Raw genomic sequence first — 16,372 nt, 5'->3', positions numbered from 1 at the left:
GTCTATGGAGAACAAGTGCTCTTTATGATTTTATCACAATGTTTATCACACATTACCCTTTTATCAAATAATCTAGTTTAAATTCACTATTCTCATGTTTTTTATGTTTTTACATTTTATTATCATTCTTGGGTTTTAAAGAGGCTGATTGTGCTACAGTTTGAGCATTTCATTCGCTGACAACTGCTCATTGTATTATTTAGTCCTGATTATGTGCAAGTTTGATTTTGTTAAAAATCCCGGTTGTATTCTGGTGTAATACTACTTTAAGAGAAAACTATCTTGTATAACTGGTATTTGGGGTGAAACGTGCACTTCAGTAAATTCACAACTCAAAGTAACTCCAAAATATATTCACAACTTTGAGCTGCTCTGCTCTCGTCACTGCGGAAGAATAACGTGTGACCTTATGGAAGAGAAGCCCCCACACTTTTACACGTTTACAAATGAGTAAGCTGTGAAAGTGTCAAATAGGTTAAGCAGCTTCATATCAAAAAGTGTAATAACACCTGTAAATTCAGTGGTAGGTGTATCTCAAGGCATATTAACATCACTAATCCAAAAAACTCATTGCTTTTTGCAGATTCTTCACTGTACAAAAATATTAAAACTGCTGAATACATTACCACGAAAGGCTGTTTGCATTTGAGAGGTGAAAATACAATCTAAATGACAAAGGCCGGAGAGAAACGAAAGTAAACGAACTGTTCTTTAATGTTGAAAGTTGTACCCGGGGACATGATTTCCTCATTTCCCCAAAGTCATAGTGTATCTTTAGCTCATAGTGCGTCAGTAGCTTTCTATAATTCGGCACAAACGGCTTCCTTTCTCACACCCGCCCATTCAAACACACTCACATCCTCCAACACAGATAAATATATACAACTTGGCAGCGTCCGATAGCCTTTGGATCGCATCGAAGGGTTAGAATGTTGGGACAACGTAGTTTAATTCAACGTGAACTTTGTATTATGGAGCGCATAAGGACAGCCTTTAATGTTTTATGAAATGGAACTGCAATATTTGAATGAAAACAGTTGAATCTGTCTTAAATAAAAGACTATTTAAAAAGGAGTGTTTCTACTTCATTCATTTAAGCCAATCTTCAATAAAAATGGACCGGAAATCCCACATTTTGGCCACATAACCCTGACATGGTTTAGAACTCTTTAAATACATTAAAACATAATAATATTTTCTGTTGTTGGCTCATGATTACGTCTTTCTACATTTTTCTCTGTTTTGTCCAGTAGTTGTCAAATATACAGCAGATTGTTGTCGGTAGTGCACTGTTGAGGAAAAGTCTTCCATTTGCAAAAGCTGGAAAAGTCATTTCCAGCGAGTTGTAAAAAAAACAACACACCAAAAAAAACAAAAACAGGTGAAGTTTTGAGTTCATAATTCACCATCGTTTTTTCGCCAGTTTTATAAATAGTTTCAGCAGTAATTGTCTTGCGTCTCATCCCGGCGCGTACTGTCCCGTTCAGGGATGAGGCAGGTTCATTCGGTCCTCTATAAGTGTATTGTCTGGTCCTGACGCTTCCATGCACTGTTTGACGGTGGCGGTGATGCCGGACAGGCGCCGGTCCAGAGCCGCCAAGTGGGACTCGGACAAAACCGGCTGAATGGGGTCAAAGGCCAGCGCCTGCCGCATCGCTGAACTCAAAACCCCGTTCCTCAGCAGGTTTAGTCTGTTCCACGTGGAGACTCGGATCCTGAAACGCACAAAGACAAAGTGTCAGGTCAAAAAAACCTTCGGAATCATGAGGTTTGTTGAGGAAAACGGGGGCGTTGATGGGCTTGAACATGCGGACGTCCCTCAACGTTAAGACATCTGTCATTGGTTAGTTTGGATTGTGGGGGTTAAACTTTGTCATTTTGTCAAGTCAGTGCAATCACTCGTTCGTCCAGTAAGTCCAATTATATTTTCCACCAGCAACACAAAAAACACTTTGATTTGTTACAATGTAGTTTGTCCCAGTTGGGTTAAGGTCAGGGTCAGGGTTAGGTTTAGGAACAGGTCATTTGGTGAAGGTCAGGATCAGGGTCAGGTTTAGGAACAGGTCATTTGGTGAAGGTCAGGATCAGGGTCAGGTTTAGGAACAGGTCATTTGGTGAAGGTCAGGATCAGGGTCAGGTTTAGGAACAGGTCATTTGGTGAAGGTCAGGATCAGGGTCAGGTTTAGGAACAGGTCATTTGGTGAAGGTCAGGATCAGGGTCAGGTTTAGGAACAGGTCATTTGGTGAAGGTCAGGATCAGGGTCAGGTTTAGGAACAGGTCATTTGGTGAAGGTCAGGATCAGGGTTAGGTTTAGGAACAGGTCATTTGGTGAAGGTCAGGGTCAGGTTTAGGAACAGGTCATTTGGTGAAGGTAAGGGTCAGGTTTAGGAACAGGTCATTTGGTGAAGGTCAGCGCTTCAGGACAGGTTTGCTAATTAGGTCTTGGCAGAAATCGTACGTTGAGACACGTCCAGTAAAGGTGCTTGGTAAAAATAACAAAAAAGGTCCACTCTACTGTAGATCAATGAAGTCTAAATGATGGACGCCTGTGGTCCTGGATACTCACATGCAGCACTGATAGAGCGGTGCCAGGATGCTCCTCTCATCCAGAGCTGCATTCCCAAAACTACAGAGCAAAAAAAACAGAGACACATGAGTTACTGTGACGGTCTTAAGTAGGAAAGTGACGTTTGCAGCACTGCGGTTCAGCGAGGCCATCAAAATGCATTAGCCACACTGCGCTGCCACAAAGTACAAAGAACCGACTTCAAATGCTCTGCGTCTGATCCAGCTCCACTGACCCAAAAGAACACTAGCTCGTTCTGACTCCTCAAGCACAGAGTCTGCTGCTCACAGACCCTTTTCTGAGAGTCACGGGCTACATTAAGTGATAGCTGAAGGAAAAACACAAAGAACCTGGTGCTAAAACAGCATCATTTCTGCACTTTTGCCTTTAGACAATGCCTGCTTTTGTTCCTGGGTAGAGGATTTTCGGTGGTTAACGTATATAATTCACATTTATGTCTTTCTAAGGTAAATGTGGGCAATAAATCATAAATTAGAATAGGAAAAGAATTTCAAAAGTCCCCCAAAAATATAGCATGTTGCCTGTACTTGTTGTAAAACCATTAAACAACATGTATTTACTTCCTAAACATCACTGTGCTAATATTAATAAGCTGTTCCGTCAGTACAGTTGTCATACACGGACAGTTACGGTCTGCCCCGGGTCCCTCAAAAGGCCCTTAGCCCACCTCTTGGCGTTGTCGAGTAGGATAAGCATGCTGGCTCCTCCGTCGTCCTGGAAACTCTCGTAGTGATGGCGGTCGGCGTTTCCGATCAGATAATCGAATATGGCCGTGTCGATCACATCCAGGAGTCTGGGGCCTGCGTCGTACGGAGGCATTTTCTTCACGGCGTCGCAGTAACTCTCGTCGTACTCCCACCTGCACAACACGTTACACCGCGTTCGAATGAAGAAGCACGACACACACACGCCCAGCAGTGGATCTACTTTCTATCATCGTTGCATGGTTAGGTTTATTTGTGTGCTTTTTACATTATTATACATTATCCTCGTGTGTTATGACCACGATGAATTACAATTGAACCAAAATTGCAGATTATTAAGGGGGAAATATGATGTAAAATCAACTTTCATGAGCGTTTTAACCATGTAATAACAGTGTTCCCTCATGCTTCTCTTACTCAGTTATATGGATTATATTTTGATTGATGTATGTTCCTGCTTTAGACGTTCTTGCGATTATTAAAAAATACAAATCTGACTCCGGGTCAAACAGATGTGGTTCAAAACTGCCACAAAGCCAAGTTCCAACAGTAAATAACAAACGCGATTGAAAATGTGCCGCTTGTTACGGTGGAATATTACAGAGCAGGTGTGGACAGGAAGTCAATGGACCGGTTTCTATGGATTGATATTGCTCTTTACAATGAACTGAGAGTGAAACAAAGATCTGCACAAACCCGTTCTGAAATGCCTGTGATTATTGTTTTAGTTCACTTCAGTCCTTTCTTAAATGTTAATGACGTGTTTTAATGTGCACTGAACTGAAAGATCATTTTAATCTCTAAAAAATTGTCATTATGGATTAGGAGTTCTTTCGAAATCGTGCAGCTCGGTCTGTGGTAGGTTTGAGTGCCATTAAATCTACAGCGACAAAAAAGTTGAGGTACTAAAAATATAAAAAAAAATATGTTAAAACAAATAAAAACATTGCTTAAGATAACGATCAATCAAGGAAAAGGTTTGTATTTAACCAGAGACTTCAAACACTCTGGATGATGAAATGCAGAATATTAAATGCATAACCATGACAGCCACTAATGAAATGAGTGAAATTGAAAGATTCATTTCAGTTCTAAAAGGATGTGTGAGTTGGTGCATGTCGTATAATCTCAAAAGTGTCTCTTGAATGAGAATGTGAGCATCAGAAGCGTTTGTCTGAGGAACACCAGCAATAAATAAAATCATCTTTCTACGTAGACCTCAACTAAAACATTTACAGGCACGTTTGAGCATATTTCTGATGGACGAGATCGCCTGAATTTTATCTGAAAATATATATTTAAAAATAAAATGATTCAGAGTGAACGAATGATAAACGCAGCGCTGGTGCTTTAGATAAAACTAATCGAGAAGGATTAATGTATAAATAAAACATTCTTTTACCACAGCAAGTGTGAACCAACCAAACATATTTTTTTAGTATTGCATTTATTTTACCATGTTTATGTTTAAAGAAACTCTTCTAGATCTTCTATAGGTGAGCGTGAATTGTGTCAGGCCTGTGCTTTTTATGATTACAAATGGTGTCTGTGCAGTTCTTTGACAGAGAAGTTCTGTCACATTTGCTTATCATTATTTAAATGATAAAATGTCCCCAAATGCAAGGCCAACCTTTTGTTTTCTTTTCTCTTTAGGCCAAAGCACATTTCGAATAGTGAAGCAGGACGTACCTGGCCAGTTTGCCCTCCCGGTAGGTCCTGCCCCAGGGGTGTCTGTGCTTCTGTAGGGGCCACACGTCCGGCAGCCAAAGGGTCAATGAGCCCTCCATGAGCTCCGCCTCTGCACAGGCCGGCTCACTCTCTCGACAGTAGTAACACTTTCCATAGAAGCATGTATTATTACCTGTAAAAGCAGAACGGAATTCATTAGACTAAACTATGGCTACTCTCTAATTATGGGGACTTTCCAAAAACTAGCACTGGAAAAAGTTCAACTAAGTTTTCATTCTCACAATATGAACATTTAGCAGCATTATTTTAGTCAACTCTGTGTCATGCCACGTGCCACATCTGAAATCAGAATCAAATCCAGAAAAGAGAATGCAACTTATTTGATCTTATTTCAATTGTTTTTTCTCTTCTCAGGCAAAGCAATCTACTGTGTAAATATATATATATATATATTTATAATGCATTTCTTTGTAGTGTGTAGGACAGGACTTTGATGATGCATTCATTGAATTTGTCCCCGTCTGAAACGTCCTGAGATACTAGACCCTCTGCTGAAAAGCAAGAGTCTGTAAATGAAATGAGTCATAGGACCAAGCGTTAGCTAATGGCAGGAAGTAGTGGCATCAATAATCCTGCCATTTAATGTATGACATTTACAAGCTCATACTCATTATGACTTTCAGAGTCAAGCTTCCAGAAACAGAACAGAAAAGTATTACATGTTGTATTTAAATGTCTTATAAAATGAGTCATTATAATGGGTCTGATGAACGCCACAAAAGACTAGCCATAAAAGCTTCTAATGGTGCTGCGATCACACATTATGACCAGATACTACTGTACTACATGAAGCCCATGTGCAACAAGTACACTCAGCACCACACACTTTTCCTCCTGTTAATATTGACCAGTGCAAACTAACCTGTGATCCAGCAATAACAATAAATATAGCCGCAAGCGGCAATGATCGGCCCTCGCCACGCCGCCGCCACGCCGCCGCCACACCGCCGCCACGCCGCAAGAGGAGGGGGCGCTAACGCGCCCCAATTGTCCTTTTATTACGCCTACTGCTGAATCTGTGACGCTGTCACATCTTCTCCCCTTTGTTTTACCATCAAAAAGCAATTTTATTTTGAATTCTTGGCAAAATGTGCGGCTTTGCCGCACAGACACCGTGACTCTTTGAATAAAAATGTGGATAACTTTTGATGGTCTTGAAGATGAGTCTCACCAAATTTCAGGTTAATAGGGCTGACGCCCTGGGAGGAGTTTGTGAAAGTCTAAAGTGTAAACATGTTCTGGCGATTTCCCCATTGGAATAACATGAAAGGTTTCGGTCATCGTTACGGCAACGCCATAACAATTATGACATGAGTCATTGACTTTTTTGATGGGGATGCTAAAATTGAGTTGTGTGTCAAATTTCATATAATTTCGCAAAACTAAACATTTAACCTCCATATAAAATCTGTAGGGGGCGCTGTGGCGCCAAATGAATTTATTTCACTTCAAGTAGGTTTAGGGCAAAGAGTTTAACAACTGATTCTAATTTGACGCAATTCGGACTTTATCTGCGCAAACGGCAGAAATTTTAAATATGGGAGATTTCTGAAATTCTAGCTACAGTTTGCGGCTTCGCCGCTCAGAGACCGTGAGAGGTATCAATGTAATTTGGATAACTTTTGATGTCCCACTCCTCAGTAGCATTTTCACCAAATTTCAGCTTTTTAGGGCCAACGCCCTGGGAGGAGTTCGTAAAAGTACGACGTTTGGAAAAACTCCGAAGTCATGTTTAGCCATTTTTGAAGCAATATGGCCGACATTTGGTTGGGCGGACGGCGTTGCCGTAATAATATTTTTTACTTCTCTTGTCACCATCTACCTCTGCGCCAAATTTCATGATTCTACGATCAGATTTTTTTTGGGTCATTTCCCATCTCTCAATGCATTTTTGGTACATTTGGGGGCGCTGACGCGCCAATTTTTTTAATTTTAGAAAAGGGAAATAGCCAGAATGTAGAGAGGCACGATTTTTAGAGGTGTGCTAATTTTTGTGACTTTTCGTCAATGTTCACTGGGTGAAAAATAGGGGGGTTGGTCCCGAGAAGAAGAAGAAGAAGAAGAAAGAAAGAAAGAATAATATTCCGATGCGAAAACAATGTTTCCCATTTTTCAAATATCATAAACTATACATTTTCGGAAAGCGCTCGCGCTTTCCTACCTCATGGTGTGGGTCCCTGGTCACTGACGGGTACTTTCGATAATTTTGAGTGGGCTCCGCCCACTTTGTGTTTTTGGCCCTCTATACAGTAATAATGTTCAATTTTTGCCTTACATGCTTATATGCACGGAACATGCAAGAGATGGGGAACGATGTAAAGTGCTCGTTTAGTGCGAACTTTTGCACGGGCTTCGCCCGTTTACAACGGTAATGTTCCATTTTCCTACAACTAATTAGTATGCACGGGGCGTGCATGAGTGAAGGAGTGCGTTAGTGAGTGTTTGGAAGTGGGCGAGCGCTTCGCGCTCGATTTTGTGCGCACTACGTGCGCACTTTCGCAGCCGTGCTTTGCACGGCCTTACGAGATTAATAGGCCTCTCGCCAGCTTGTGGCGCTCGGGCCTAATTATCTTTATTGAACCCGTGCATAAATGTGTCCTCTGTATTCCTCTGAGTGTGAGACCGCTTGGTCAGTTTTATTGTGCTAAAGGATTAGTGTACTGTGCATGGTTTGATTTGACTTGAAATGTTAAACATATTGTACTACACACTAGACCTGATGCTCTGCCCTGTGTATAACTTATAACACTATTAAAAAAACAAATTTCCATTACATAAGCTTATCCAGGGCCTTTCTGCTGACCTGACCTTGCATGAGGAACGTGCTGAGCAGTTGGTCTGTGGCCACTGGTTTGATCTCTGTTCGGAGGTTCACGTAGCGCCCCATGACCAAAGGAGCTCTTCTGAAACCCAGAATCCTACAACACACAACAGAAGTATTAAGTGAGGCAGTGTTTCCCAGAGAAGACTGTGGCAGTTCAAGTCAAAACTGGACAGTGGTCTAGTGAAAGTGGAGTCAAGGAGACAATTAATTAATCAATTGAGGGTCCTTGAAGAGAAACACTGGATAAAGGCTGCAATGTTTTAGAAAACATTATGTTCAACAGTCTTAAAATAAACGTATGCACGTAAAATTTCATAAACCTGACCTCAGATACGAGGTAAACATGTTCAAATCAAATATAGCTCGCTGATAGCAATTACCGTATGATTCTGATTTATTCTTAATGACATAAACACTGGACATGACGTCCACATTGTTTCTGTAATTTGGTGTTTTTGCCTCAATCAGAAAGCAGAAGCAGGAGAAGAGATGTTTTGAAAGAATCCCTCTTTAATTTTTGAAGTTATGGTCAGGAAACAGCTCAGGCCATTCTGATGCTAATCAGGTACTCTCTGGTGATGAGGGAGCTGCGGCCAGCTAACAATAAGATGTATATGGCCCATCACAGTACTGTTCTGTCCAGGAGGCCCCGCCCGCTGAACAGGCCTTACACAGCTCAGAGTAGGATAAATATCTAGTTCTCAGACTCGATCTGCAGATGGAGATCAGCTTTTCGATGACAGTTGAAACGTCTTGTTTGGCTACACTTGAATCTCTTTCTACAATTAATAGGACGTCAGCCTTTGTGGCAGCAGCATTAGTGTAGGAGAACATTAAAATATGATGAATATAAAAGTATGCTTGCACATACCTGTCCAGGTGAAAAGCTGCAACCTCTGCATTGTGTCTGTCATAACCGGCATAAGGCTCACCCTCCACTACATAGTCTCTGTTGTACCTGCACATTACACATTACACACAAGAACATTGTAAGGACACATTAAAAACAAATCTTCAGGTATTACCGTCTTTATCTTGCTTCAAAGAATATTTACTTTGGAAACAGGTTGATCCTCACTGCTTTAAATCAGTGGTTCTCAAACTGTTTCTAATTGGTCCCCTTTCCAGCAGCTTAAAGCTTGTATAAAATATATTTTAAGAAATAGGCTCTTTATCTGTACATTTAAGCTGCTGTAACAGTGTTAATGACAGAATTGTTGCCTCATCAAATGCAAAAGTCAAACTCCTGCCTATTGAATCAAGGAACAAAGATGAGAATATGTTTTAAGCCTTTATGGTCGGTAAGTGCACAAACAGGCTGGCAGATGTCACAGCCTGGCTCACTGACCAGTGCTCTCCCGTCCTCTGATGCCTGGACAGTTTACGGCTCACAGCCCCAAAAACACCCCACACACATTTTAACAAAGGGGCATGTGGAGGAAGTGACCGGGTGAATCACGGCTCAGTCGAGAGCAGCTCTTTTCTCTCAAATGGGTTTCACTCATAAACATCCCTAATCTTTTACTAATGTGTAAACTAGTGATGGGCGACGCCACTCCTTTTTTATTCAATCCGATACCAAGTAATACTATGGCAAACGTTGCGATATCGATCGGATACCAATAACAATTAATTTTGTTCTAAAACTCATTGACACTGAAAAATGTGATGTTTGCCATCATTATTTTCTTTCAACCTCAGTTTGAACTAATATGAATAGTAAATATATGTGCAGGAACCTAATATTGAGTGTATGACAAAAATATAAACAAAATGTATTAAAAACATTAAAAGACCGCATTTTAATAAATACTTTTCTACAAGTATCAGTACTTTGATACCTCCGTCAGTATCAATATATATATGGATATTTGGTATCGATCTGCCCCTCACTCCTCACCTCACCTGCACTAAAGAGGACGATAGAGAAATCAGAATGAGCTGTGGCTCGTTCATCTCCCAAAAATACTTTCAGCATGAACAGTTCCGAGAATAAGTGTTTTATGTGTTTGTGGAGGAACTGGACCATTTTTGGTCCAGTTCCTCCAAATTCCTTCTCTGCGCCGCACTGAGGAGCAGCGTCAAAACAGTCTGCACCTGACAACGTCACGTGACCCTGACAACTTCACGTGACCCTGACAACTTCACGTGACCCTGACAACTTCACGTGACCCTGACAACTTCACGTGACCCTGACAACTTCACGTGAACTTCACGTGACCCTGACAACTTCACGTGACCCTGACAACTTCACGTGACCCTGACAACGTCACGTGACCCTGACAACTTCACGTGACCCTGACAACTTCACGTGACCCTGACAACTTCACGTGAACTTCACGTGACCCTGACAACTTCACGTGACCCTGACAACTTCACGTGACCCTGACAACTTCACGTGACCCTGACAACTTCACGTGACCCATCGAAACTCTTCCTAAATCACTTAAATTGTGCTCATTTTGAAAGGCATAACTGATATCATTATAATTCATTTTTGTAATTCTAAACAATGTTAATAAATTCAATTTAATGCTATTTATTATAGGAGAAACTCGTTTTCCTAATTAACTTTCTATAGTTCTTTCCCAGCACAAACCAGGCATAAGAACAACAAACAGTACAGATTCTTTTGCAGTACCAGTAATATCTTACATTTTTTGGTACTGCACTGGTACTTTTCAACAATAAAATAATATAGCCTTGTTTGGAAAATTATAGAGCAATTTTAAGGTTTTTAATTATCCCTTATCACAGTTTTTGCTGTTCTACTCAATATTCTAAAATCATGTAATGTTTTGCATCGCTTCAAAACAGCAGCTTTTATACAACAACCGTATCTTATAGAAGTTAGATATGGTCATATATATATATATATATATATATATATATATATATATATATATATATATATATATATATATATATATATATATATATATATATATATATATATATATATATATATATATATATATATATATATATATATATATATATATATATATATATATATAAAAAAAAACTTAGTATATAACTTATACTAACTTCTCACCTCTTTGGTTTGAAGACAACTTTCTGCCCTCCGTCCAGGACCAGCAGTGCTTTGAGCTGCGTCCCCTTGTAGCCCACATCGGCCCGCTCGATTCGGGCCGTGCTGAGCGCCGTGAGCACCGCTGCTAATTCAGGAGTCTCCTCTGGGTAAACCTCCCTGGGCCCCACCCACTGACTGGCAATCTCCCACGGCGACTGCAGAGTGTGAGTGAGGCGAGCGCCCCGGGACAAAGACAGACCGGCTTCCATCTGAGAGAGGACAGAAGGACAAGGAGTCACAAACAATGTGAACATCCGCACAAATCAAAAGTGCGAGGCAGATTTAACGAAACAGAGACATAACATGCAAAATATCAGGCCACAGTTGCACAGTGACTCCACACAGACTTCTTCTTTTATTTAATACTTTACTTCTTTAATATAGTTTAATAGTTATTTAAATGAATGAACAAAAGGATTTTAATAGTATCATTCAATCACTGCTCTCCCAAATTCAATCTGCCGTTGTGCACTTGGGCACTTTAAGGTGCAAGGTGAGTAGCCCATGATATGTTAAGATTATTTTATTAAAATGGATGTTGAAAGTGTCAGAAAATGTTATGCCTCCCTTTTAGAGAGAAGTCTGGGACTCCTTCTTGTTTTGCCTCTATGTCATCAATCAATATTAGAACTACGCACTATTTCTATAGTTTTCTCATTCTTATTAACTTTCCTTCACAAACTGCCACTTGGCTGCAATAATACATGAAAATGTTCCATGTTCACTTCAATGTATGAATGTGCTGGTGCAAGTGTGTGAATTAACAATTCAGTATAAATGTTTATATATTTTCAGCATCTTTTAAGGCCTATAAAAACGATGAAGTCTTATAATGATTAAATTGCATAAAGATTCAAATAAAGATCAAAAACATGTTCTGGTTAGTCGTTTGTCCAAAGGTTTTCACCCCAAACATTGCTTGGATGCTACATTGCGTTCAAATGTTCACATTATTTTTCAAATCACGTCGTAAGCTACAAACTTTAGAAAAAACACGGGGACAGTCTGACCTTGCGAAAGGCCCGGAGGTCCCTGCGGCTCGCTGCAGACCCCTCGCCTCCATCCAGCAGGAAGATCTTGGCCAGGCCCAGGAGGAGCAGAACGGCACACAGCACCACCAAGCGCTGTTTGAGCTTCATCTCAACAGCAACGACCTCTACCCTCCGCCCTCCACCCTCACCCTAAACCGAGAGTGTCCCCCGCACGGACGCCTTCACCCCAAAGTCATGGCTGTGGGCGACCCCTGGTGCCCTCCATCCCACCAGCAAATACCACGCCAACTGTCTCTGTAACAGACAGAACAGAGCAGGAAGGTCAGGGAAGGAGGCGAGGAGAGAAGCACAGTAGGAACAAAGACGAAAAATGTAGCATCAATAATTTGCAGGTCAGAAAACAGATTGATTTGCCGCCTCCGTGGTTTGTTTCCCTCTGGGCAGACAGTGACCCTGCTGCACAGATGAGGCCGGCCTAACCTACATCAGAGCAAAGACCAATGATGTAAAGTCTACTTTACACCATTTTATGATACCGGACATGGAAGACGATATACAGTGCCTTTTTAAAATGTTGTGCATCGTCAGACATTCTTTCTGAACAAGCAAATTTAAAGAATGATAATGGTCCCTGTTTTGAGCAGTGTGTCCAGACTTTTGAATCTCATCATGAATTAAAACTAGGGCTGGATTGGACTGATTAAACTACTAATTCTGACTAGTCAATCATAAACAAATATTGTGATCATACTTGATAATCGAAATGAAATCATTGTTTGACTAGTCAGCCCCATTCAAATCTAATCTTATGTCATAGTCAGGGTTATTATTTTTGTGGGTATTCAAATTCCATAGCAATATTGATCTAAACAAATAAAAGCTTCAGTGAGTTCTGAGTTAGTGAACACACCATTGTACAGCCGCACCCAATCCACAAACATTGGTTAACAAATAACACTTATTGCTTGAGGTATTGTCATAAACATAAAGTAGGGCTTATGCTTTTTATCAGCAGAGCACTGGCTGTGGTTAGATAAACACGCAACATCTTCATTATTACCAGATTTTTTTGAGTTGTAAGATGATTAAAATCACTTGTCTGGTCAAGATCTGATGCAAGTAATGCGAATTCATTCTGATCATTGTCCCTCTGATCACATTATGCACATTACATTTCATTTCAATCATCTTAAAACGGTCCAGAAAGCAGATAATTAACTACTTTTGGTTGTGCATGTAAACAGACTGATGCAGGAGAGGTCAGACCTGCCCAAAGTGAACACAGCACTACAAGTTTGTTCAAATGAACCCGGAACTTGTATCATGTTATGCATCTTATCATAACAGCACTTCACATACAGTGCAATTATGACAAGTGCCACGTTTAACCTGCTCTGACCCGCCGTCTCCCGCTGATCACGCGCAAAAGCATCCACAATATCACATAAATAATCACCCACATCAGTTTTAGTGCATTAGAGCCACATAGCCACGCAGGCGAGCGCGCACAATCACTCTTTTATCCACGATGCATTTGCTTTTCCAACACCGGTTTGCGAGATGACACGTCAACATGTTTAATATGCCATTTCCCCGCGTCTTCTTTGCCACTGCACGCGCGTTAATCCACATTCATCCCCGTCATATCGTTGCAGAGTGAGAACAGTAGTTGCAGAAAGCGTCGCACACCTTGCAGCTCAAGCTAACTTAAAGCTAGCTCCTGTGCGTCGCGTGATGACCACTGGCTTTTACCTCGCGTCGCGTTTACGTCCGACCCGCTCCCGATGCGTCTCACAAGTTCCTGTGCAACTTGTGGCGGGTGTAAATAATGATGGTATGTTTGCCAAGCTGCGGATGGACGCAACGGTTCGTCAGTTTCAAGCGCAGCAGCAGCAGCGGCGGCAGGAGCCTCTTTCCTCCGCCCTTTCCGTGGACTCGTCTGAGCTCCGCGCGCACTTCCGAAACACTTCCTCCCGCTGCGCGTGCGCGGCGCGGACACCAGAGGGCGCTGTGGAGCCGTTCATGTGTGAGGCGGGCTTTATACAGACATAATACTGAACATTATGGAGGTGTTCATCATGTGTGAGGCGGGCTTTATACAGACATAATACTGAACATTATGGAGGTGTTCATCATGTGTGAGGCGGGCTTTATACAGACATAATACTGAACATTATGGAGGTGTTCATCATGTGTGAGGCGGGCTTTATACAGACATGAGACTGAACATTATGGAGGTGTTCATCATGTGTGAGGCGGGCTTTATACAGACATAATACTGAACATTATGGAGGTGTTCATCATGTGTGAGGCGGGCTTTATACAGACATAATACTGAACATTATGGAGGTGTTCATCATGTGTGAGGCGGGCTTTATACAGACATGAGACTGAACATTATGGAGGTGTTCATGTGTGAGGCGGGCTTTATACAGACATGAGACTGAACATTATGGAGGTGTTCATCATGTGTGAGGCGGGCTTTATACAGACATGAGACTGAACATTATGGAGGTGTTCATCATGTGTGAGGCGGGCTTTATACAGACATAATACTGAACATTATGGAGGTGTTCATCATGTGTGAGGCGGGCTTTATACAGACATAATACTGAACATTATGGAGGTGTTCATCATGTGTGAGGCGGGCTTTATACAGACATGAGACTGAACATTATGGAGGTGTTCATCATGTGTGAGGCGGGCTTTATACAGACATGAGACTGAACATTATGGAGGTGTTCATCATGTGTGAGGCGGGCTTTATACAGACATAATACTGAACATTATGGAGGTGTTCATCATGTGTGAGGCGGGCTTTATACAGACATAATACTGAACATTATGGAGGTGTTCATCATGTGTGAGGCGGGCTTTATACAGACATGAGACTGAACATTATGGAGGTGTTCATCATGTGTGAGGCGGGCTTTATACAGACATAATACTGAACATTATGGAGGTGTTCATCATGTGTGAGGCGGGCTTTATACAGACATAATACTGAACATTATGGAGGTGTTCATCATGTGTGAGGCGGGCTTTATACAGACATAATACTGAACATTATGGAGGTGTTCATCATGTGTGAGGCGGGCTTTATACAGACATAATACTGAACATTATGGAGGTGTTCATCATGTGTGAGGCGGGCTTTATACAGACATGAGACTGAACATTATGGAGGTGTTCATCATGTGTGAGGCGGGCTTTATACAGACATAATACTGAACATTATGGAGGTGTTCATCATGTGTGAGGCGGGCTTTATACAGACATAATACTGAACATTATGGAGGTGTTCATCATGTGTGAGGCGGGCTTTATACAGACATGAGACTGAACATTATGGAGGTGTTCATCATGTGTGAGGCGGGCTTTATACAGACATAATACTGAACATTATGGAGGTGTTCATCATGTGTGAGGCGGGCTTTATACAGACATGAGACTGAACATTATGGAGGTGTTCATGTGTGAGGCGGGCTTTATACAGACATGAGACTGAACATTATGGAGGTGTTCATCATGTGTGAGGGGGCTTTATACAGACATGAGACTGAACATTATGGAGGTGTTCATCATGTGTGAGGCGGGCTTTATACAGACATAATACTGAACATTATGGAGGTGTTCATCATGTGTGAGGCGGGCTTTATACAGACATAATACTGAACATTATGGAGGTGTTCATCATGTGTGAGGCGGGCTTTATACAGACATGAGACTGAACATTATGGAGGTGTTCATCATGTGTGAGGCGGGCTTTATACAGACATAATACTGAACATTATGGAGGTGTTCATCATGTGTGAGGCGGGCTTTATACAGACATAATACTGAACATTATGGAGGTGTTCATCATGTGTGAGGCGGGCTTTATACAGACATGAGACTGAACATTATGGAGGTGTTCATGTGTGAGGCGGGCTTTATACAGACATGAGACTGAACATTATGGAGGTGTTCATCATGTGTGAGGGGGCTTTATACAGACATGAGACTGAACATTATGGAGGTGTTCATCATGTGTGAGGCGGGCTTTATACAGACATAATACTGAACATTATGGAGGTGTTCATCATGTGTGAGGCGGGCTTTATACAGACATGAGACTGAACATTATGGAGGTGTTCATCATGTGTGAGGCGGGCTTTATACAGACATAATACTGAACATTATGGAGGTGTTCATCATGTGTGAGGCGGGCTTTATACAGACATAATACTGAACATTATGGAGGTGTTCATCATGTGTGAGGCGGGCTTTATACAGACATGAGACTGAACATTATGGAGGTGTTCATCATGTGTGAGGCGGGCTTTATACAGACATAATACTGAACATTATGGAGGTGTTCATCATGTGTGAGGCGGGCTTTATACAGACATAATACTGAACATTATGGAGGTGTTCATCAT

The 16,372-nt window shown here is 41.4% G+C and overlaps 1 protein-coding gene across 1 annotated transcript; it reads right to left on the bottom strand.

The window, feature by feature from the left end:
* Positions 1-1,401: 1,401 nt before the first annotated feature.
* fam20b (FAM20B glycosaminoglycan xylosylkinase) lies at positions 1,402-12,237 on the bottom strand. The gene is made up of 8 exons (XM_072439267.1): positions 11,970-12,237; positions 10,921-11,168; positions 8,737-8,823; positions 7,850-7,959; positions 4,982-5,153; positions 3,256-3,447; positions 2,568-2,627; positions 1,402-1,715 (listed from the first exon to the last, which is right to left on the bottom strand). The coding sequence occupies exons 1-8, from the start codon at positions 12,096-12,098 to the stop codon at positions 1,484-1,486; spliced, it is 1,230 nt and encodes a 409-aa protein (XP_072295368.1). The 5' UTR covers positions 12,099-12,237; the 3' UTR covers positions 1,402-1,483.
* Positions 12,238-16,372: the final 4,135 nt, after the last annotated feature.

Source organism: Eucyclogobius newberryi, unplaced genomic scaffold, assembly GCF_026437365.1.
Source record: "Eucyclogobius newberryi isolate DKJ021-1_F unplaced genomic scaffold, fEucNew1.0.hap1 SCAF_9, whole genome shotgun sequence".
Classification (NCBI taxonomy): domain Eukaryota; kingdom Metazoa; phylum Chordata; class Actinopteri; order Gobiiformes; family Gobiidae; genus Eucyclogobius; species Eucyclogobius newberryi.
The sequence above is the reverse complement of the archived record's forward strand: the minus strand, read 5'-3'. Positions and strand labels throughout refer to the sequence as shown.

Bases quoted from the DNA above. Each gene is read 5' to 3' on its own strand.
- fam20b (XM_072439267.1), bottom strand. From the start codon at position 12,098: ATGAAGCTCAAACAGCGCTTGGTGGTGCTGTGTGCCGTTCTGCTCCTC. The intron at 11,169-11,969 runs GTCAGACTGTCC...GTCCTCTCTCAG, and splicing joins ACCTCCGGGCCTTTCGCAAG to ATGGAAGCCGGTCTGTCTTT. The intron at 2,628-3,255 runs GTGGGCTAAGGG...TTTGCTCTGTAG, and splicing joins CTACTCGACAACGCCAAGAG to TTTTGGGAATGCAGCTCTGG.